This window comes from Ricinus communis, chromosome 9 (assembly GCF_019578655.1).
Source record: "Ricinus communis isolate WT05 ecotype wild-type chromosome 9, ASM1957865v1, whole genome shotgun sequence".
In the NCBI taxonomy this organism is placed as follows: Eukaryota; Viridiplantae; Streptophyta; class Magnoliopsida; order Malpighiales; family Euphorbiaceae; genus Ricinus; species Ricinus communis.
The window spans coordinates 26,264,563-26,284,384 of record NC_063264.1 but is presented as its reverse complement, the minus strand read 5'-3'; the positions used below and the strand labels follow the sequence as shown (position 1 = coordinate 26,284,384).

The 19,822-nt window shown below is 29.5% G+C and overlaps 1 protein-coding gene, 1 long non-coding RNA gene and 1 other non-coding gene across 3 annotated transcripts; all 3 read right to left on the bottom strand.

The window, feature by feature from the left end:
* Positions 1–3,365: 3,365 nt before the first annotated feature.
* On the bottom strand, positions 3,366–3,737 carry LOC8288268. The gene has a single exon (XM_002524486.1). It carries the CDS (start codon positions 3,735–3,737, stop codon positions 3,366–3,368), a length of 372 nt encoding a protein of 123 aa, XP_002524532.1.
* A 5,324-nt stretch (positions 3,738–9,061) lies between these two features.
* On the bottom strand, positions 9,062–9,168 carry LOC112535659. The gene has a single exon (XR_003079744.2). It is a non-coding gene; the product is annotated as a small nucleolar RNA R71 (small nucleolar RNA).
* A 9,604-nt stretch (positions 9,169–18,772) lies between these two features.
* Positions 18,773–19,764, bottom strand: LOC112535651. Its single transcript, XR_007217262.1, has 2 exons — positions 19,505–19,764; positions 18,773–19,295 (listed from the first exon to the last, which is right to left on the bottom strand). It is a non-coding gene; the product is annotated as an uncharacterized LOC112535651 (long non-coding RNA).
* Between the last annotated feature and the right edge of the window lie 58 nt (positions 19,765–19,822).

Here is a 19,822-nt window from a genome sequence, read left to right as displayed (position 1 = left end):
ACTCTGAAACTTGACCTCTATAAAGCATATAATCGGGTACGATGGTCCTTTCTAGAAAAGGTGCTCCATGGTATGGGTTTTCAACAGTGGGTGATCTAGAATAATGCAGTGTGTTACAATGGTTAGTTACTCAATTATGGTTAATGGAATTCCTTCGCCGCTTTTTTGTCCTTAAAAGAGTCTCCATTAGGGAGATCTTTTATCACATTACTTATTCACGAGTATAACTGAAGCCCTTACAACTTCTCTTGATAATGTTGTATATGCTAAGCATATTAGTGGTTTGAAAATTAACCATTTTTATCCTTCTACTTTAAGGACTTTATTTGCAGATGATACTCTCATATATGGCAGAGCTACTGAAAGGGAAGTTGAGAGTTTGAAAGAGATCTTGAACAACTTTAGCAGAGTCTTAGGCCTAGATATCAACTTTCACGTGTCCAGTTCAGTAAGGGCATAGATGAGCACCTTAAATGCCAAATTCTCTTAAAGCTTTAGACGACAGATGGTTGTCAACGATAAATACTTAGGAGTACCGACATTTTAGGGAAGGTCTAAAACTCGAAAGCTTCAGTTTCTTGAGGAGAGAATTTGAAATAAATCTTAGGGATGGCAGTATCGGTTCCTGTTGTAGGCAGGGCATGAGATCTTAATCAAGTCCATCTTGACTGCTGTTCCTAGGTGTATTATGGAATTTTTTAAGTTTCCTAAGACCTTCTGCTATAAGCTAAATAGTTTACTAGCAACGTTTTGATGGGGGGCTCAGTGGTGGAGAGGAAAGTCCATTAGCAAGGGTAGGGCACTCTCACTCTGCCTAAAGATCAAGGAGCATAGGATTTTGAAGCTTTGAGGATTTTAATAAGGCTTACTTAGCCAAGCATTGCTAGCGCATAATTCATAATATGGATAAACCCTGGGCTCAAGTTCTTAAAGGTTTGTACTTCCCTCGTAATTATTTCCTTTCAACAACTGCAAAGGGTAGGCAATCTTGGTTGTGAGTGAGTTTAATGTTAGGAAAAGAGGCTTTGTTCCTTGGCTTGAGATGCAATATTAGTAATGGAATGAGTACTTTAATTTGGAGTAATAGTTGGATCCCAGGGTTGAAAGGATTCAGGCTTCATTTGCTGAGACCTCCATATTCTGAGCTGACCAAAGTTGTTGACCTCTTGAATACGTCTAAGACAAAATGGGATGAGAATAAGATTAGGAGCATTACTAGCAATGAGGAAGCTCGAGTTATCTTGGATATTCCCCTGGCTAGAGGTAATAGAAATGACACTTTAGTGCGGCATTATGATAAAGTTGGTACTTTGTTAGGTTCTTAGCCAGTCGAGCTCCTAATTGCTTATTTCATCCTAATTTATCTGGAGGTTTGCCGTTGAAGCTTAGAAAATTGTTATGCAGTTCTAAAGTGCCTCCAAAGTTTAATAACTTTCTGTAAAGAGTGGTTACCAACTGATTACCTGTTATGCTAAATCTTAAGCAAAGGAGGGCTTGTGAGGTTTCAGCCTGCACGGTGTGTGAGAATGGAGAGGAAACAGTCAAGCACATATTATTCTTTTGTGAAAATCCGGCTGCCCCCTAGTATTTTTAAGTCACCAGGCTATAAGCCTTGTGCTATTGGTTTCAACAACTTCTCAAACTAGTTCTTGGGGATTCACGATGGCCTCTCCAATAACTCAAGTTCTTCTTGGCCGAGATAGCTATTACTTGCTGGAATATTTGGAAAGCTAGGATCTCCATTGTATTCAATCAGATTCGGCTTAAACTTGTGTCTACTGTTTTTATGGTTAATCGAGATACTGAATTATTGCATGAAGCGTTATTGGGGATAGAATTTGGGAATGCACCTCAGCGTCAATTGGTCGAGAGAGTTCTCCAAGCGGATAACAAATGGGTACCACCGGCGATAGGGTCCTTCAAATTTAATCTGAATGTTTCTTGGAAGGAGGGTGAAGAATGGTCTTGGGGGCCCTGTTTCATCGGGGATGAGGTTGGTGGTATTATTGATGGTCGGACTCTAAAGTTTAGATGTAACAATTTGTCCATAGTGTCACGCCCCGCCTCGCAGCTAGCAAGGGAAGGCTGCACAACACGGCCGGAAGCTCACGTGCTGAGGGAGGCTTGCCTCTTTGTGAGATCAATTGGAGCTAAGCGGGTTGTTTTTGAAACTGATGCAAAAGGTGTGGCCGATGCTGTGTACTTAGGTATCCATGATGTCGTTTGGGATTTGGTATTTATTATTTCAGATGTTAGGCTGATTTTGAGTCAATTCTATAAGGCCTTTGTTTGTGCCATTCATCGAACAGCTAATAGAGCTGCTAACGGGTTATGTAAGAACTGCAAGCCTATGTTATTCTCTAATGGTTGGATTTTTTTTGCCCTCCAACATTCTTTGGAGGCTATTTTGTAGCCCTCCAAAATCTTTGGATGGTATTTTGTACTCTATGCCTAACTTTAGGGCCTTGCTATACAATTTATTTTGCCTTCAAAAGAAACTTTTAATAAAATTTAATAAAGTTTAAACATTAAAATCTAGACGATTAAATAATAAATTTAAGTAGATGCAATCAATAGAATTATATCCTACAAGTAAAATATAAAAATGAGATACTTAAATTGTAGGAAAATAAATTATAAACACCAAATTAAAGAAAAACTATTACTTTTAAATATAAATTTTAATAATTTTAAACACAAATTCGTTCCATTTTTTCTTTTTTTTTTTAATAATTTTTTATAAGAATATATTAGTCGAGTTTAATCTGGTGGTTCTGTCCACAAATCTGATTTTTTAAGCTAATTTGACCGAATTGACTACTGGTTTTTTATTGAACCGGCCAGTCCGGTCCGGTTTTTTAAAATAGTGTTTAAAACCTCGTAGATTATTAGATTTTAATTTTCACCACCATATTTTTAGTTTTTTTTTTTATTTATAAACTTTTTGTTTATATTTTATTTTAGCCAAATATGCTTTGAAAAGAAAAAATTGGGCCCCCATTGGTCGAGTTCCAAGTCCGCCCTTGTGCCAGAGGAAACCATTTGAAAATATGTGAGAGAGCATCTCAATGGCATCAATTCCCCATGCAAGAAATTTCATAAGATAAAAGGTATTAATATTACAATTACTACAGCATGACTGGTAAAGATATGAATCCAGTACAACATGAGACAAAATACTATTTGTTTATTTATGTTTAATATGCATGAGAATATTGGTTAAGCAATAAGATTTCTGCTTCCAAATCTTTACTGTTTCCTTTCTGCATTTGTAATTAGATATGCAGAGCCATGAATTAGAATATAAGATGCCATCAATTTCTTTTTATGCCAACCCTAATGATCCAGAATTAATGTCTACTAGTTTAATTGCCAGTTCCAGGACTCGGAACTGACTGAGCTAAAACTCGACCATTGCCAATTTCGGGGCTTGGAAGATACTGCACCTCACTATTATGTCCAATTGCATGACCAACTCCTGGCCTTGGAGACGACTGCAGTACTAGATAATTGCCAATTCCATTGCTTGGAACTGCCTGTAAAACTTGATAATGGCCAGCTCCGGGTGTTGGAACTGACTTCAGGAACCGACCAATCTTGGAAAGATCTCCACTTTCATGACTAGAAACACTTAAATCCAAATCCATTACTGAGAGTTTTCTTGCCTCAAAAGATGGAAAATGGCATGCTAATGCAATAATAAGAAAGATTGCAGCAACTCTGCTTAACTGGGCCATGTTGAATGCTGGTGAGCTTGTCTTGTGTGGGTTACTGGAATTAATATAGTTCGGTGTGACAAGCTGCGATTATATATGTATATATACATGAACAAAATAAGGAAAGAGAAGCGTAAGGGACAAGTTAATATGCAAATATACATATGTTTGAATTCTATATCAAAGATTACTTCTTGCAAGTGTGTTCTGGAATTTGGGTTAGGCACATATGAAATAACCTCTGCCGCCAGTAATGTTTCCTCCTGCCAATCACTCATTATGTGCTTCACAATAGTTCATGACTTGGCTTTTTAAAATCACTGGTGGCTCTTTGTTCGCATATCTAATATGATGTTAAGTGCATATTTCATTTTGAGTAGAATCTTAAGTTCAACTGTTTGATTCTCTTTGATTCTTTATTTATAATTCAAAAGAAAATAATCATTGACTCTACTTTAAAAATAGTACGTACTGAAATTACTGTAATAAAAATATTATCTGAAATAAAAATTTTAAAATTTATAAATTTTATCAAAATCAATGAATTATAAAATCTAAATTTTTATAAATCTTTGATATCATTGATTTATTTTGGTTCTTATATTGAATCAATAGATTTTAGAGGTGCTTATTGAATAAATAGTAAATTAAAACAATCCCTCATTAAAGTGATAGATTTCATAAAAATTCACGCCTTATAAAGGTTTAAAAGTTCAGAGTGAATATAAGATTTTATAAAAATTTAAAATTTTTTTAGATATAGGGTCAATTTGACGACTGAATTTATGTCAAAGGGTTAAATACATCCAATTTAAATTTTTTCAGCAAATAGCCCTTTAAACTTATGCTCAAGAATTAAATACACATAATTTAAATTTTTCCAGCAAATGACTCCTGAACTTGCAGCCAGGAATCAAATACATATAATTTAAACTTTCTAAAAAGTAAAATAATATTAGATTTTTAGACTTGAATTGAATTATAAGAATTAAAAATAAGGGTAAAGTTCAAAAACTGCCATGTGGTTTGACGTTTTTACACTTGAGGGACAAAAGTATTTTTGTATTAAAAGAGTAACATGTGTTTTAATATTTTAGCATCTTTTATGCACATTCAAAATTTTTCTCATTTTTTAGATTATAAATATTAAAAAAGTATAATTTTGTTATAAAATAAGTATTTTTAAGTAATTTAACTTTCAATTAGATATTTTGGGATCATAAAAAATTATTAAAAGATATATTTTTTATTTTAATCAAATTCAATAAATTATATTTTAAAAATAAATTTAATATATTTATGGATTTTATGATGCATTATTAGATGTCACATTGCTTATAAAATCATAATTTAGTAATAGTTCATGTTAAATACATGCAAAATTATGTAAAAAATAATAAAAATATAAATATGTGTTTTAAAAATGCTCAGAAAATAAAACACGTGATAATTCTTTGATACAAAAAAATTTATCTGTTTCTCAAGTGAAAAAGTGTCAAACTATAGATAATTTTTAAAATTTTATCTTAAAGATAATATTTATTTTATTAATTTACAGATACAATACCTAATGACGCACTATCCAAGAGTGTGTTTGATAAAATTTAGAATTCAGATTTAATTGATCCAAAAACGATAAATTATAGCTTATTTATTAAGAAAATTGAAATATGACTTATTTAAATTTTAGAAAATTAAAATTTAACTTATTTAGTTAATTATTATGCTTCACACAAGTTGATTTTTCCTCTCTTATTAGTAAAATAAATTATATTTACTTTTAGAAAAGCAATAAACAAGTCCCTTGTATTAAAAAAGATATTCAGCCAAAAGTCATTATAAGCTAATTATTTTGCTAAAGAATGTATATTTCATATATGAATTTTAATTATTTAGTTATTTTTAATATTTTAATTCTTAAAATAATCTAATAAATATTTAATTTCTCTTATTGTAACCTCTTAAAAATATTTAATGTTTTTATTTAATTTAATAAACATATGAGTTCAACTTTCTATAACATTTAAACACTTATAAGTAATAAACGTTAATATGCTGAATAAAACCATATATCAAAAAGTATTTAAATATCAGAAAATAAATATATATATTCTGTTATATTAAAAATTAAAATATTAAAATAGTTAATTGATAATAATTCAAATCTCTAAATATGTATTGGCCTTTAGTTTGGTGTATAAGTTTTTATCATACAAAAAAGAAAGATATTCTAAGTGGTTCGATATATGTGGGCTGATACAGTAAGTCCTGTCCTGCGTTGAATTCTTTTTTTTTTTTTTAATTCATAAAAGACTTAATGAAAACATAATAAAAATAAAAATAATCTATTTACATGAGTTGTAAAATTATTTATCAAGTTGAAATGCTGTTATCATTTAATCTAGATTTTAAATATAGGTCCGGTGTAAAACTTAATTTTATATTATATACATATTTATACATTTATATTTATATTTATTGGTCGTTTAACACTTCACCATTTTTTTAATTTAATATATATCTAAATGTTATTTGCTTAATATCTAAAATATATGTAGCTTTTAATTTAATTTAATATATATTTAAATTATATTTTTGATAACAATTAAATACCTTAATACAAGAGCGTATTCATATTAAAAAAGTATTAAAATAACATAAAAAAATAAATTTAAAATATCTATTAAATTATATTAAAAATTCTAATAATGGGTAGATGCATGCATGGAATTGACTAAGGCTACATCTTGGCAACTAATGCAATATAGTCATGGATTTTCCTCATTCATTGGCTAATCTTGAAAACGTTTCTTCCAAGGAAGACTTTGTCATAATCGGAACCATCCCATTCCATATTTGGCAGAAAATTCTCAGCAGGAAATGCTTAACACTTTTGGAAGCCTTAATCAACTTATGAAAATGAGACCTTTTTAATTCTTAAAATAAAAAATAAAATTAATACATTCGGTAATAGATTTGCTAGAAAGATAAAGTGACTTGTGAAAACAACAAAATTCTTGTGCTACTCTGAGTTTTAGCAAATATATATATATTATGAGATTCTTTTGAAATTTGAGTGTTTCTTTATAAAAAAAAAAAAAAAAAAAAGTTAATTAGCAATAAGTAGGCAATTATAGAATTAAGAACAAATAATGCTATATATCACTAGCGCTGGTTTCTTGTATGCTAATATTCTCTTTATTTCAATTTTAATTTTGTAAACTAATTTTAGAATATTTCTATCCAGTAAGTTATATTTTTAAAATTTTTTGGTCTTAATTTTATAAAAATTAATTTATAGAAACATTGTCTTTTAAGTAGATTGTAATGTATATGAAGCTTTTATAGTTAGAAGACTTATCAATCCAAATTATGTATAGATATTTAAGGATATTTTAGAGCTTTAATGATATATTTCTATATGTAAAATGGTGAAAATATGTGTTTTTACTTCACTTAAGCTTAATTATCTATTTTAGGAAATATTAGTAAAAAGAGAAAAATATGGAGGTAAAAGAAGCTTAATTGGACATGTTCGTATCAAGACTGAAGATTAAACGCATGGACTGCTAATTATAAGGTCCAAGGGACATTTTAATTACTTTGTATAATTATTAGGATTTATATTAAGAGTTATTTATGGGATAGTATTTGGTGGAGATTAAGATACTTAAAGTCTTATCTATTAGATAGACTTATATTAGTATATTCATCTCTAGAGAGATTTATATATAGGAGGATATATATCTGCAAAACCCTAAAAGAAGGAAGAAGAAGGAGGAGAGTTTTCTCCTACCTGCTCTTTATACTTGCCACTATTATTTTCTCCATAATTCTTTATAGTTTTCCATAAACACTTTCATTTTAGTTTTCATTGTTCTTTTAGGATCTAAGAAGTTTTTCAAGAAATGGAGACTGAGGACCAACCTTCTTCCTACTTGAAGAAATTTTGGATCTTGAGAGAACTTTTTATTTTATTATTTTATCTCTTTCTATTTAATACCATGATCCCTGGGTTAAATATGTTAGGCTAGTTTTCATAAGTGTTTAGTTTAGCCTTTTTACTTATGTATGAACCTTGTTATTTATTTATTTAATGAATAATTTCTTTACCTTCATATATTTACTAGTTTCATAAATTATTATTGGTTGACCATCATATCAATTTAGTAGTAATATTTGTTATGAAAATCTTTAGGTTAAAAATATTAGAAACGCCACCTTTACTTTAATCTATGTTGGGTATAAGAAACCTAAGTTGCATCATTAGCTTGAGTGATTTAGGAAAAAATGCACATCACTATCTCATTCATTAAATCTAGGCTTAAAGTAAAATAAGGAGATTACTAAGTAAATGGCTAGACTAAATACTATTTTTTAGCATATAGTTTTAGATCATAAGCATTTGCATTTACATTGCATATTTATTTATTGTTCATTTAATTTACTTTATGAATATTACTCTCTCGCAACATACTGATTTAGAGTGTTTAGATTTACTTTTATTGTTTTGTGTTGATAATTAGTCTTTATAATAAGTGGCCTCATAGTTCCTTGAGAGATCGACCTCATGGTGAATTTACCCTTACTATAGGAACTATTCGTGCACTTGCGAGCACTAGAAAAGACACATCAAGTTTTAGCGCCGTTGCCGAAGAACTGTGTCCAAATTTATTATATTGATTGATTATCAAAAGTGTCTTGTGTTTCTTAGTTTGCTTTGTGTTTTGTGATTTATTTTATTTCTGTGTTTTTGTTTTCTTTGTCTGTTTTGTGTTTTGTAATTTGTTTTATTTATGTGTTTTTATTTTGTTTATAAATTTTATTTTTTAAGTTTTTTTTTTTTCAAATTTGAAATTTTCTTTTGTTTTGTATGCGAAGAAAAAAAAACTATATCAAGTGATTCATCAACTCAAAAGATTGAAGAAGAATCAAAAGAAGAAGTTGATTTCATGGCAAACACACCAAGAGAAGTAGGAGCTGAAAGGCGAATGACTATGAAAGATTATGTACGTCCTATAATTGGTAACACTACTTCATGCATAGTTCTAGGTGATGCATCTAGGAATTATGAACTTAAGAGCATTTATTTTAATATGCTTCCTTCATTTTATGGTATGCCTAGTGAAGATGCATTAACATTCATTAGAGAATTTTATGTTATAGTTCATACTTTCCCGTTATCTGGATTAAATGAGAATCAACTAAGAATGAGGTGTTTTCCTTATTCATTGAAAGATAGAGTAAAGGCTTGGTTAATGACCTTACCTCCTAATTTTTTGAGAAATTGGGATGAGATTTATCAAAAGTTTATGAGTAGATTTTACTCACAATAAAAGACCAAAGAATTGAGAGCTAAAATTTCTAATTTTTATCAAAAGAATGTTGAATCTTTTCATGAAGCATGGGATCGCTTCAAATCACTTTTATTGCAATGCCCACACCATGGATTCCCACTCCCAATAACTAACCGATCATTTTCTGATGGGTTGACACAACAATATCAATGTATGGTTGATAATACGGCTGGGGGTGCTATGTTAGAAAGGATACCTTATGAGGTTTATGACATCTTTGAGATGTTAGGAGTCAATTCTCAACAAAAGAGTGTGAGGACAAGGAGAGTAGAAATAAATAAAGTAGTAGCTGGTAGTGAAATGACAATGCAATTGTTTGATTGACTAAGCAAGTTAAGATGCTTACTTCAACAAAAAAAAACTCACCAAATAATGAAGTATATAGTATTTGCGGTATTTATGGTCATTGTGCTAATGTTTATTCATCTTTTGATAATTACAAAGGAAATATGTATGACCAAACAAATTTGATGGATTCTTACCAACCCATGCATCCTATGAATGACCCTTATTCTAACACATATAATATAGGTTGGAGAAACCATCCAAATTTTAGAATTCTTTGGTAAATTATGTGTTATTGAATTGTGTTGAGCATTAGAAATATTGTTAGTTAAAATAATTATTTTTCGGACTGTCTGCCTTTAGTCGTGAATTGTGATGTGTGGCGGAGTAGGAAAAAATAATAAAGTCTTGGGGACCCGACTCTAGTTAAAATAAATTGTTGAATATTTGAAGTGTTTTCTAGCAGGTGTTGGACCCGTTTTACGGGGGATAAATGTCTGTATTTTAAGGGAGGTTCTGCCGAATTTTCAATAGAATTTACCCGAGTCGAGATTTTTAGACAATCAGTCCTAGGAATCTAGACCTAGGGTTAATTGTCAAATGTTTCAACGTTATTGATTAAGTTGTTTTCTGTGATTAGATAATCTGTCAGTTCGGCTCGCTCTATCCGAGGTATCGGAGCAGAGCTAGGAGGTCGTCAAAACTGTGAGTTAAAATCATATGTCTGTTCATATGTGTTATGCTCAGATTTTATAAAATAATTTTGATTACATGATTTAATATTTTAATCAGTTATTTTAATCGCTATTTATATAAGTTTCATTGTCTGCATCATAATTTTATTATTTTGTGTTGACTCGGGATGGGACGGCTGTAGAGCATGCTATTTGATGAGTGCACTGGTATGAATTCGAAACTGATAGTAAAAGGGTAAAAAGGTAAATTTAGGACTTGCCCTGGTCGAGCATCTCTCTCTAGGCGCCGGCTTATTTGGAAACTTAAGTGACCGGACTAGATTTAAGGACCTTGTTCGAGCTTCGCTCTTTGGGCGCCAGTTCTGTTAGAATGAGAGAGTCGAGATGTTAGTGTTGAGATTAGGATTCTGCTGAAGTACTTTGTCCCGTAGTATGTGAATGTTATTTTTATTTAAGCATGGCAAGACACGTTTATTTTTGCATGACTTAATGTTTATTTCAAATTAAATAAATGTATTATTAAAGTGTTTGTAATTATTTTTTGATATATGATTTTAACTCACTCTCCAGACTGACAGTCTCAATTTTTACTGTTTTTCATATCTGTGATTGTTAGTCTTTCTGCAGCTCTTATCTAGCAACTCGACTCCTTCATCATCGGGTGATGTAATTGATTTAGTATGTTGACTTGTAAAATTTTAGATTCTCCGCAGTAGAAATCGTAGACTTATCAGTTGTAATTTTATGTAGTTTCGGGTCTTGGCCAATTCTATTGGCTGACCGAATTAAATATATAGAATTTAATGGTTAAGATAAATTGTGGCATCAGTGATATTAGATGAGATTTAATTAAGATATTGAGTAGTCAAGTTTACTACGGGATTCGGTGACCTTACACCTATTCATTCCCTAGTGCCGGTCACGGGCCCATAGGTCGGGTCGTGACATCAATAAGGAGAGCATGCAAATGGAAGAAAAAGTAGAGCCTAATCTTAGGCTTGAGAAGAAAGAAAATAAAGTATTTTATGGACCTGAATTTCATAAGGCAGCTCAGCCTTATAGACCTTCTATTCATTGTCTAAACCAACCTAAAGAGAGCAAAAATGATGAATTTTTTTTTGGAAGTATTGATATGTTCTCTAAAGTTACTATTAATTTACCTTTGTTGGATGTTATCAGGAACAAGGCAGCTTATGCAAAATTCTTTGAAGAGCTGAACACCAACAAAAAGCGATATGCGAACAACGAAAAAGTACAAGTAGCAAGTATAATGCTTCAACATCAGCTGCCCCTTAAGATGAAGGATCCTGGTAGCTTCACCATTTATATTACAATAGGTGACAAAAAGCATAGAAAAGCCATGTTAGATTTGGGAACAAGCATCAACTTGATGCCTTACTCGATGTATGAATGACTTGGCTTGGGAGAGTTGAAGCCTACCACTATGTCTCTACAATTTGCAGACTCATCGATAAAATATCTCAGAGATATAGTGGAAAACTTGCTAGTACAAGTAGGTAAGTTAATAATTCCAGTTGATTTGGTAGTACTTGACATGGAAAACACATCAACAAGGGATAAAAAGCAAACTATACTCCTTGGTAGACCTTTCATGGCAACTACTAGAACTGTGATTAATGTGCACGATGGAAAACTTACCATGACAGTTTTAGGAGAAACTGTGAAACTTAAAGTGTTTGATTCTCTAACTCTATCTCCTAAATCTACCATTAATAAATGTTTATATAATTATTTAGATTCTCTTGTTTATGAACAATTATATGATGATATTCCATTCTTAATTGACAAGAGCTTTTGTGACACTTTAGATGTTCGCATTAAAAGTATGAAGCCATACTTGAAAGGAATGACTTATGACCAAGAGGTGGAGTGCGCGGATGAACGCCCACCATGAGCATAATCAGGAATGTCTAGCTATAGACAATAAATTTTTATTTTTATACATTTAAGTTATTTTATTTATTTTTATTTATTTATTTATTTATTTATTTTTTCTATTTTTTATTTATTTTATGTTTATCTTGTAGGCTTATGTTTGATCCTCAAAAGGCAATATGTCTTCATGAGAAGCAATTAAAGCTCCTAAAAGAATAATAATAATAATAATAATTTTTGAGCGAACCATGTTACGGTAGTGAATTTTCACACGGGCCTGTAGCAGAGGCATGACAGAGACGACACAGGCCCATAGCAGAAGCACGATAGGAATGACACAGACGCGTAGCAACCAGCGGCAGGGCCAGCCGGGGGTCGCAGGACGCTCCGCGAGAAAGCTAGTCGCAGCAACCCCAGCACCTTCGTGCTGCCGCGAGCCTCGGAGGGGCCTTGAGACGTGGGGGAAGCTATCGCGAGAAGGCCAGCCATGACAGCGCGGCCACATGCCCGCAACGTAGGCGGCAAGACGTGAACGGCAGCGAGGCGGCGGCCTGCAACATCGGCAGGCAGCGCAAGAACGAGCCCGCAGCATAGGCACATAACACATAAGGACGGGCCCGCAGTATTAGCAGACGCTGCAGGAGCTTAACGACGTAGTTCGTGGGGCGGCCACTGTAAAAAAATTTGAGTGAAAATTAAAATAATCAAATCTAAGAAATTGTGGATTAATTATAATAAAAAAAGAGTTATTTTTAAGTTAAAATACCCTCTTTAGAAATTAAATATATATCCATCTCCTCCACATAAATAATCATATCATTGATTTAAAACTTTATTTTAAATTTTATTCTAGAATTTATATTTATTTATTTTTAGGACCTACCTTTTAATTATCTTAGGACTTCATCTTTCTAGTATATTTAGGATATTTTATTATTTTTAATTCTTTAATTCTTTATTTCTTTTATAATTATCAATGATGTGTGTTTAAGTGTGCTTCTAAGGTTTGGATGGTGGAGATTGAAATTCAAGTTCATGGCTTACTATACATTGCAAAATTCTAGGGAAGTATTCTATCTTTTTCCTCTCTTCTTGTTCTTTATTTTTATATATCCAATGACATTGAGGACAATGTCAAATTTAAGTATGGGGGAGGAACGGAAATAGAATATTTCTTCGATTAAAACTTTATACGTCAAATGCCATGAGAATTAGCAACTTTGGTTAATCTTTTGTAAAATTTTAAATTTTTCCATTCAGCCTTTTCTTATTATTCTATATAAGAGTCAATGAAAGAATGCTATTATGTTAAGATTCTTGAACTCTTGAGTTATTTGCACTTAAATGATCAAGTGCTCATCTTTTGCATATGGACATGATGAGTAATTTAGCAACACTCGAAATTGGTATAATTAGAAGTGTATGATTTAGGTTATTATTTCCTTGTTATTAAATTGGCTTGCCTAAGGTTATGAGATATGATATGGGCAAATTTAAAGCTCTAAGTGATATAATTATACTCCGCTAATTTTAATTGCTTAGTAACTGGGAATCTTCATGACCAATGTCGATTTTTACATATAAAGGAAATTGAGGTTATGAGTATGCAAAGCATCTTGAAGTATGTTTTATTAAGTAACCAGATGCATTCATTTTCCATGTTTGTATAAAAAGGGATAACGTCTCAAGAAAGAAACAAATACCCCAAGTATTAAAAATTAAAATCTAAGGGGTGTAAAGAAAAGAAAAGAAAAAGTATAAGAGCTTCAAAAGTAAGTAATAAATGTCTATTGATCTCTTGTTTTTAAATGAGGATTTTGCCTTTTTGAATAGAATTATGATAATTTGGGTTATGCATCATAGTTATATCCTTTGAAGATGAGTTAGATTATTTGTTGTGAAACAGGTGTGAAGGATTGGATGCTTGAGTCTTTTTATTAACAATGATTGAGTTTATATTTTTAAAGAAAATTATTATGATTCAGGTGTTCTTGGATTGACATGATCTTTGCATTAGTGAGATTCTTTTGAATAATATCTTTAAGCTGAGAATGAATGTTTTTCATGATTTTTGCAAAAGTTAATTCTCAGTTGCTATTTACTTGAGGACAACTAAAGGTTTAAGTGTGGGGATATTTTATCAATCCAAATTATGTATAGATATTTAAGGGTATTTTAAACCTTTAATGATATATTTTTATATATAAAATGGTGAAAATATGTGATTTTACCTCATTTAAGCTTAATTGTCTATTTTCAAAAATATTAGTAAAAAGAGGAAAATATGGAGCTAAAAGAAGCTTAATTGGACATGTTTGTGTCAAGGCCGAAGATTAAACACATGCACTGCTAATTACAAGGCCCAATGGACATTTTAGTTATTTTGTATAATTATTATGATTTATATTAAGAGTTAATTATGGGATAGTATTTGGCGGAAATTAAGATACTTAAAGTCTTATCTATTAGATAGACTTATATTAGTATATTCATCTCTAGAGATATTTATTTAGAGGAGGACTCTCCTATATATATATATATATATATATATATATATATATATATATATATATATATCTACAAAACCCTAAAAGAAGGAAGAAGAAGGAGGGGAATTTTCTCCTACCTGCTCTCTACACCTGCCACCATTATTTTCTCCATAATTCTCTACAGTTTTCCATAAACACTTTAGTTTTAGTTTTCATTGTTCTTTTAGGATTTAAGGAGCTTTTCAAAAAGTGGAGACTAAAGACCAATCTTCTTCCTACTTGAAAAAAATTTTTGATCTAGAGGGAGTTTTTACTTTTTTATGTCTTTAATACCATGATAATTTGGTTAAATATATTAGGCTAGTTTTCATAAGTGTTTAGTTTAGTCTTTTTACTTTTTATGAACCTTGTTATTTATTTATTTAATGAATGATTTCTTTACCTTCATATCTTTATTAGTTTAAGTTATTATTATTAGTTAACCATCATATTAATTTAGCAATAGTAATTGTTATGAAAATATTTATGTTTAAAAGTATTAGAAACATCATCTTTACTTTAATCTATGTTGGTACAAGAAACCTAGGTTGCATCATTAGCTTGAGTAACTTAGAGAAAAAGACACATCACTATCTCATTCATTAGATCTAGGTTTAAAGTAAAACAAGAAGATTACTAAGTAAATGGCTAAACTAATACTGATTTTAGCATATAGTTTTAGATCATAAACATTTGCATTTGCATTGCATATTTATTTATTTTTCATTTAATTTACTTTATGAATATTACTCTCTCACAATATATTGATTTAAAGTGTTTAGATTTACTTTTATTGTTGTATGTTGATAATTAGTCTTTATAATAAGTGGCCTCATAGTTTCTTGAGAGATCGACCTCGTGGTGAACTTATTCTTATTATAAGAACGATTCGTGCAGTTACGAGTACTAAAAAATACACATAAAAAACCTTTATAATTGGGGAGTTTTAGAAAGTTGCCTTAATGGTTTCATTGAGCCGCCTCTAAAATAATGGAGCGGGAATAGAATTGACAGTGCCTTGTCCTAATTCTAACTCAATTTTTTAAACAATTAACATTATATATATCTATAGTATTAATGAACAATTAATTTGATAAGATTGGGTGAAAATATATGAAAGTGTTTGCTTAAAATAGTTATAGATTGTGTAGAACCATTCAATTTCATGAGATGCAAAGGGAATAAAATGAGTGCCCCCCACCCACTAAATTAAGCATTATGTATGACTTTAGGGCCAAGTGTGGAAGAATTTCTCAAGCAAAACCGATTACGTACACAACCCTTAGATGTCTCTCCAACTATCCACTCATTTTTTTGTTCAATCGCTTTTTACCATTACCATTATGGTAATACATATAAATTAAATGATAGTAGAAAACTCAATCTTTTCTACCCGATGGCTAATCCACCAATCTTGAGGCAGACACTCTTTTTTCTTATGTTTATTTATTGTACATACTAAATGAGTCTTTTTTTTTTTTTTTTTGAAAAGGTTACCACTTTTTGTAAGATAGCAACATATCTCGCATTTATAAAAAAAAATTAATATTTTTTATAAATTTGTAAATTTTTTAACAAATCATTATATTCTGTAAAAATAATCATATTTCATAATATCATATATTTTTTCATAAGTAATAAAGCTTACAAGAAATTATTTTATCTTGCAAAAAAAAATGAAAAAAATTTAATATTTTTCATAAGTTAATAATAAATTTCATATGATCAAAAGTTAAATTTTTTAATTTTGTCATCTTTTCTTAAATCGTTAAATTTTTTCAAAAGCAATCATATTTTTGTAATATTATACATTTTTTCGTAAGTAGTAAGACATACGAAAAAAAATTTAATTTTAAAAAAAATATGAAGAAAATTGTCATTTTTCATAAGTCAGCAACATATTTCATATTTATAAAAAAAATTAATATATTTCATAAATTTGTCAATTTTTTCATAAATCATTAAATTTTGTAAAAGTAATCATATTGTAGTAATATTATACATTTTTTGATAAGTAATAACACTTTTTAGATTTAGAATTGAATGGACAAGATTTAATAAGTTCATAAATCAAGTCTTTAAACCAAAGTAAAATTACTTTGTTCTAACCCAAAGTCATCACGTAACTGATTGAATAAAGTTTAATTTGGCTACTAACCTTATTATCCGGGTTCAATTTAGTCATTTTTTTCAAATTTATAAATTTTTAGCTCAAATTTTTATATATTTAGCTCAAATTAACCCTATTTTAGAAAGAAATGAGAGTGAGAGTCACTCCATCTTGAAAGTAAAAAATAGTTAAGAAATTTATAATAATATTTAAAAATTATTTTATAATTTTAATATAATTACTGTAATTAAGCAATAAATAGTTATTATCACTATTATTCTTGTTAAAACTGCTCTTACCTCTACTGTCTTCGACACTACCACTGTTGTAACTGTCTCTTTCATCGTCATTATTAAGAGAGAAAAATAGTAAGGATACTGAAAAGCAGTAATATTTATTTATTTTACTGTGTTTTGTTTAAATATTAATATATATATTTTTTAATTTAAATAATTTAATTTAATATAAGAAATTAATATTTTTATTTTTATTGTATCTACCATCTTTCTAGAGAGCGTATAATTCATTCTCTCATTTTTTTTTAAATAAAGTTAATTTGAGTTAAATATGTAAAAATTTAGATTAAAATGTTCATAAATTTAAAAAATAACTAAATTGAACCCGAACAATAAGGGCGGTAGCCAAATTAGCCTTTATTCTTAATAGATTAATATAGAAAAATTATTTTCTAAACATTTATTCTATATTTTATATCCGAAAGTGTAGATTCATTATTCTGGTATTTTTCACTTAATGTAAGGGCCTCTAATTTGTAATGTAGGTGACTAACTTGTTCATAAGAGTATATGCTTCCATCAAAAACAATATTCTAGAAAATTATTCATTTTTATTTTATGGTATTGCTATTTTATAAGCTACGTCGGAGGGTGCTTTTCTACTTATTAACTCATATATATTGATTTTATAAATCTTTATGATATAATTCTTATTTTTACATCTATATTTTCATATGAATATTCTATTATTTTATCTAATTCCTTATTTCATGTTAATTTTAGAGATATTTTGCTATGCAAAATTTATTTATTTGAAGATATTACTTTAAAATATTATTTTATAAGACGTGGTATAGCAATATTATATTTTTCTATATTAATATGGACAGTAGTGATTTTAGAAAACTTTATCACTAGGGTCAAAAAAATACTACAAACTAAAGTCAAGTATAAAAAATAATAAAGATTAAAAAAAAATCTTATCAATACGAACAAAATAAGAAAAATTAATAGAAATTGAGAAATAAAACAAAGAAATTGGATAGAAATTTCAAAAGTAAGAACAATCTTGAAAGTGACTGAGGGTAATAAATAAAAATTTAAAAACTTTTAAAAAAATTTTAAATGTATTTAAAATGTAATTTTAGGGTCAACAGAAGTAGTTACCCCTGCTAGCCTTAAATAGAATTACCATAGAGTATGAAATAGATTCTTTAGCCTTTTGCATCTATTATCTTAGCATTTGGATTTATTATTGTCATAACCTTATAATAATATGCATTTTTTCAAAAATATCCTAAAAAGGCTAAAAATATTACTTTTACTATTAAAACTTTAACTTTCAAAAACCCTGTAAGTTGAGATTTATTTCAAAAATACAATAGTAACGTTACAAGTATTTTCGTAATAAAATAGTATATATTATTAGCAATTTGGTATATTTTTCCATAAGTCTTATAGTATTTACTTGTTTAGTATATATCTGATATGTGTTTAATATATGTTCAATATTATTAATTTGGTATGTGTAACTAGTGTCTAAACCTATTATTTTTATATTAACTTCACATATTTTAATATATCTTTCATATATAGTATGTATATATTTGGTATATAATTAATATCTAGAACTATTATTTTAGTATTCATTCTAAACATTTGAATATATATTTAGTATATATTAGATAACAATTTACACAATACTATCTAAAATTATCTTTTAATATCTATTTTGGATTTTTAGTATCGGTTTCGAATATTTTAGTATTTATTTAATATATATTTAGTATGCACCTTGTATGTGTTTAGCATATAATTAATCTACATTTAATTTACTTGGTATACATTTAGTAAATTTTATAATTAATCTACATTTAATTTACTTGGTATACATTTAGTAAATTTTATACGGACTAAAGCACCAGACTTTATTATAACACCAAACAAGATACTGAGAGTCTTTCTAAATATTATTGCATTTTGCTAATTGGAGAACCAGTAAAAAATGACAGAAAATATTCTTGGCCCAATGTCACTACCAGTATCAGTTCCACAGTTTGCAATTTGGATCAGTTTCAGTTGAGAACCAGTAAGAACTTTTAGTGGCCGCGCTGCTGGCCGTTCAGTCTTCTAATCTGGATTTCCTTGTTTCGGCTTCAATTGATAGAACTGCAATATAATAGAATTATATCCAAATCTCTTCATGCTTAGAAATGAAAGTCATTTTTATGGGATCAACTCAACTGATAAACTTTGACCACAGATTAGTGAATTGTTTCCCAATTGAATCAGTGATTGCAAATCTAAGATGATATGGTTGATTAGCACAATCCCAAAAAAATGATACCCAAACAAAGAAGAAAGATGATATGGTTGCCGGAACTGCATCTGCACAAGAAAGACTTCATCAAAGAATTGTTTGTATAATCTCTCGACGGTATTCGCGTCTACATCGAATTTGACTCCCGCTGCCTTCTCCACATGCCAAAACCCACTCTCAGAAACCATCTGACTTTCCCATAATAATCATTAAAATTCCATCAAATAATCAATTGGATAATTATACTCATTCCACTGTTATTAATACAAATTGCCATTTCTAATCTAAATCATTCTCTGCTCTTGAGGGAAAAGCAAGGAAGAAGTAGGATGGAGGAGAGAAAAGTGGAGACAAACCAAACCTTGATTGAGGAGATTCACAAGGAGGAACCAAATTCTATCTTCATTCTTGCTTCAAGAAGTTTGATATAATTTGTGGGTGTTTTACTTGAACGATAAATCAGAAATGAGAAAGAAGAATAAGAAAATAAAATCCTATAGCCTATGGAAGAAATAGAAAAAGTTAAATACAGTATAAAAGATATACACTCCCAAGTAAAAATGTATAAAATGAAAGTACAGTACAAAATAAATAATTTCGAAAAAGATAATATATAATGTAATTTTCTCTAATATTATCCTATATATTAATGCTAGAGATTAATTCATATTGTAACTAA

Coding starts and splice junctions, on each gene's coding strand:
- LOC8288268 (XM_002524486.1), bottom strand. CDS start 3,737: ATGGCCCAGTTAAGCAGAGTTGCTGCAATCTTTCTTATTATTGCATTA.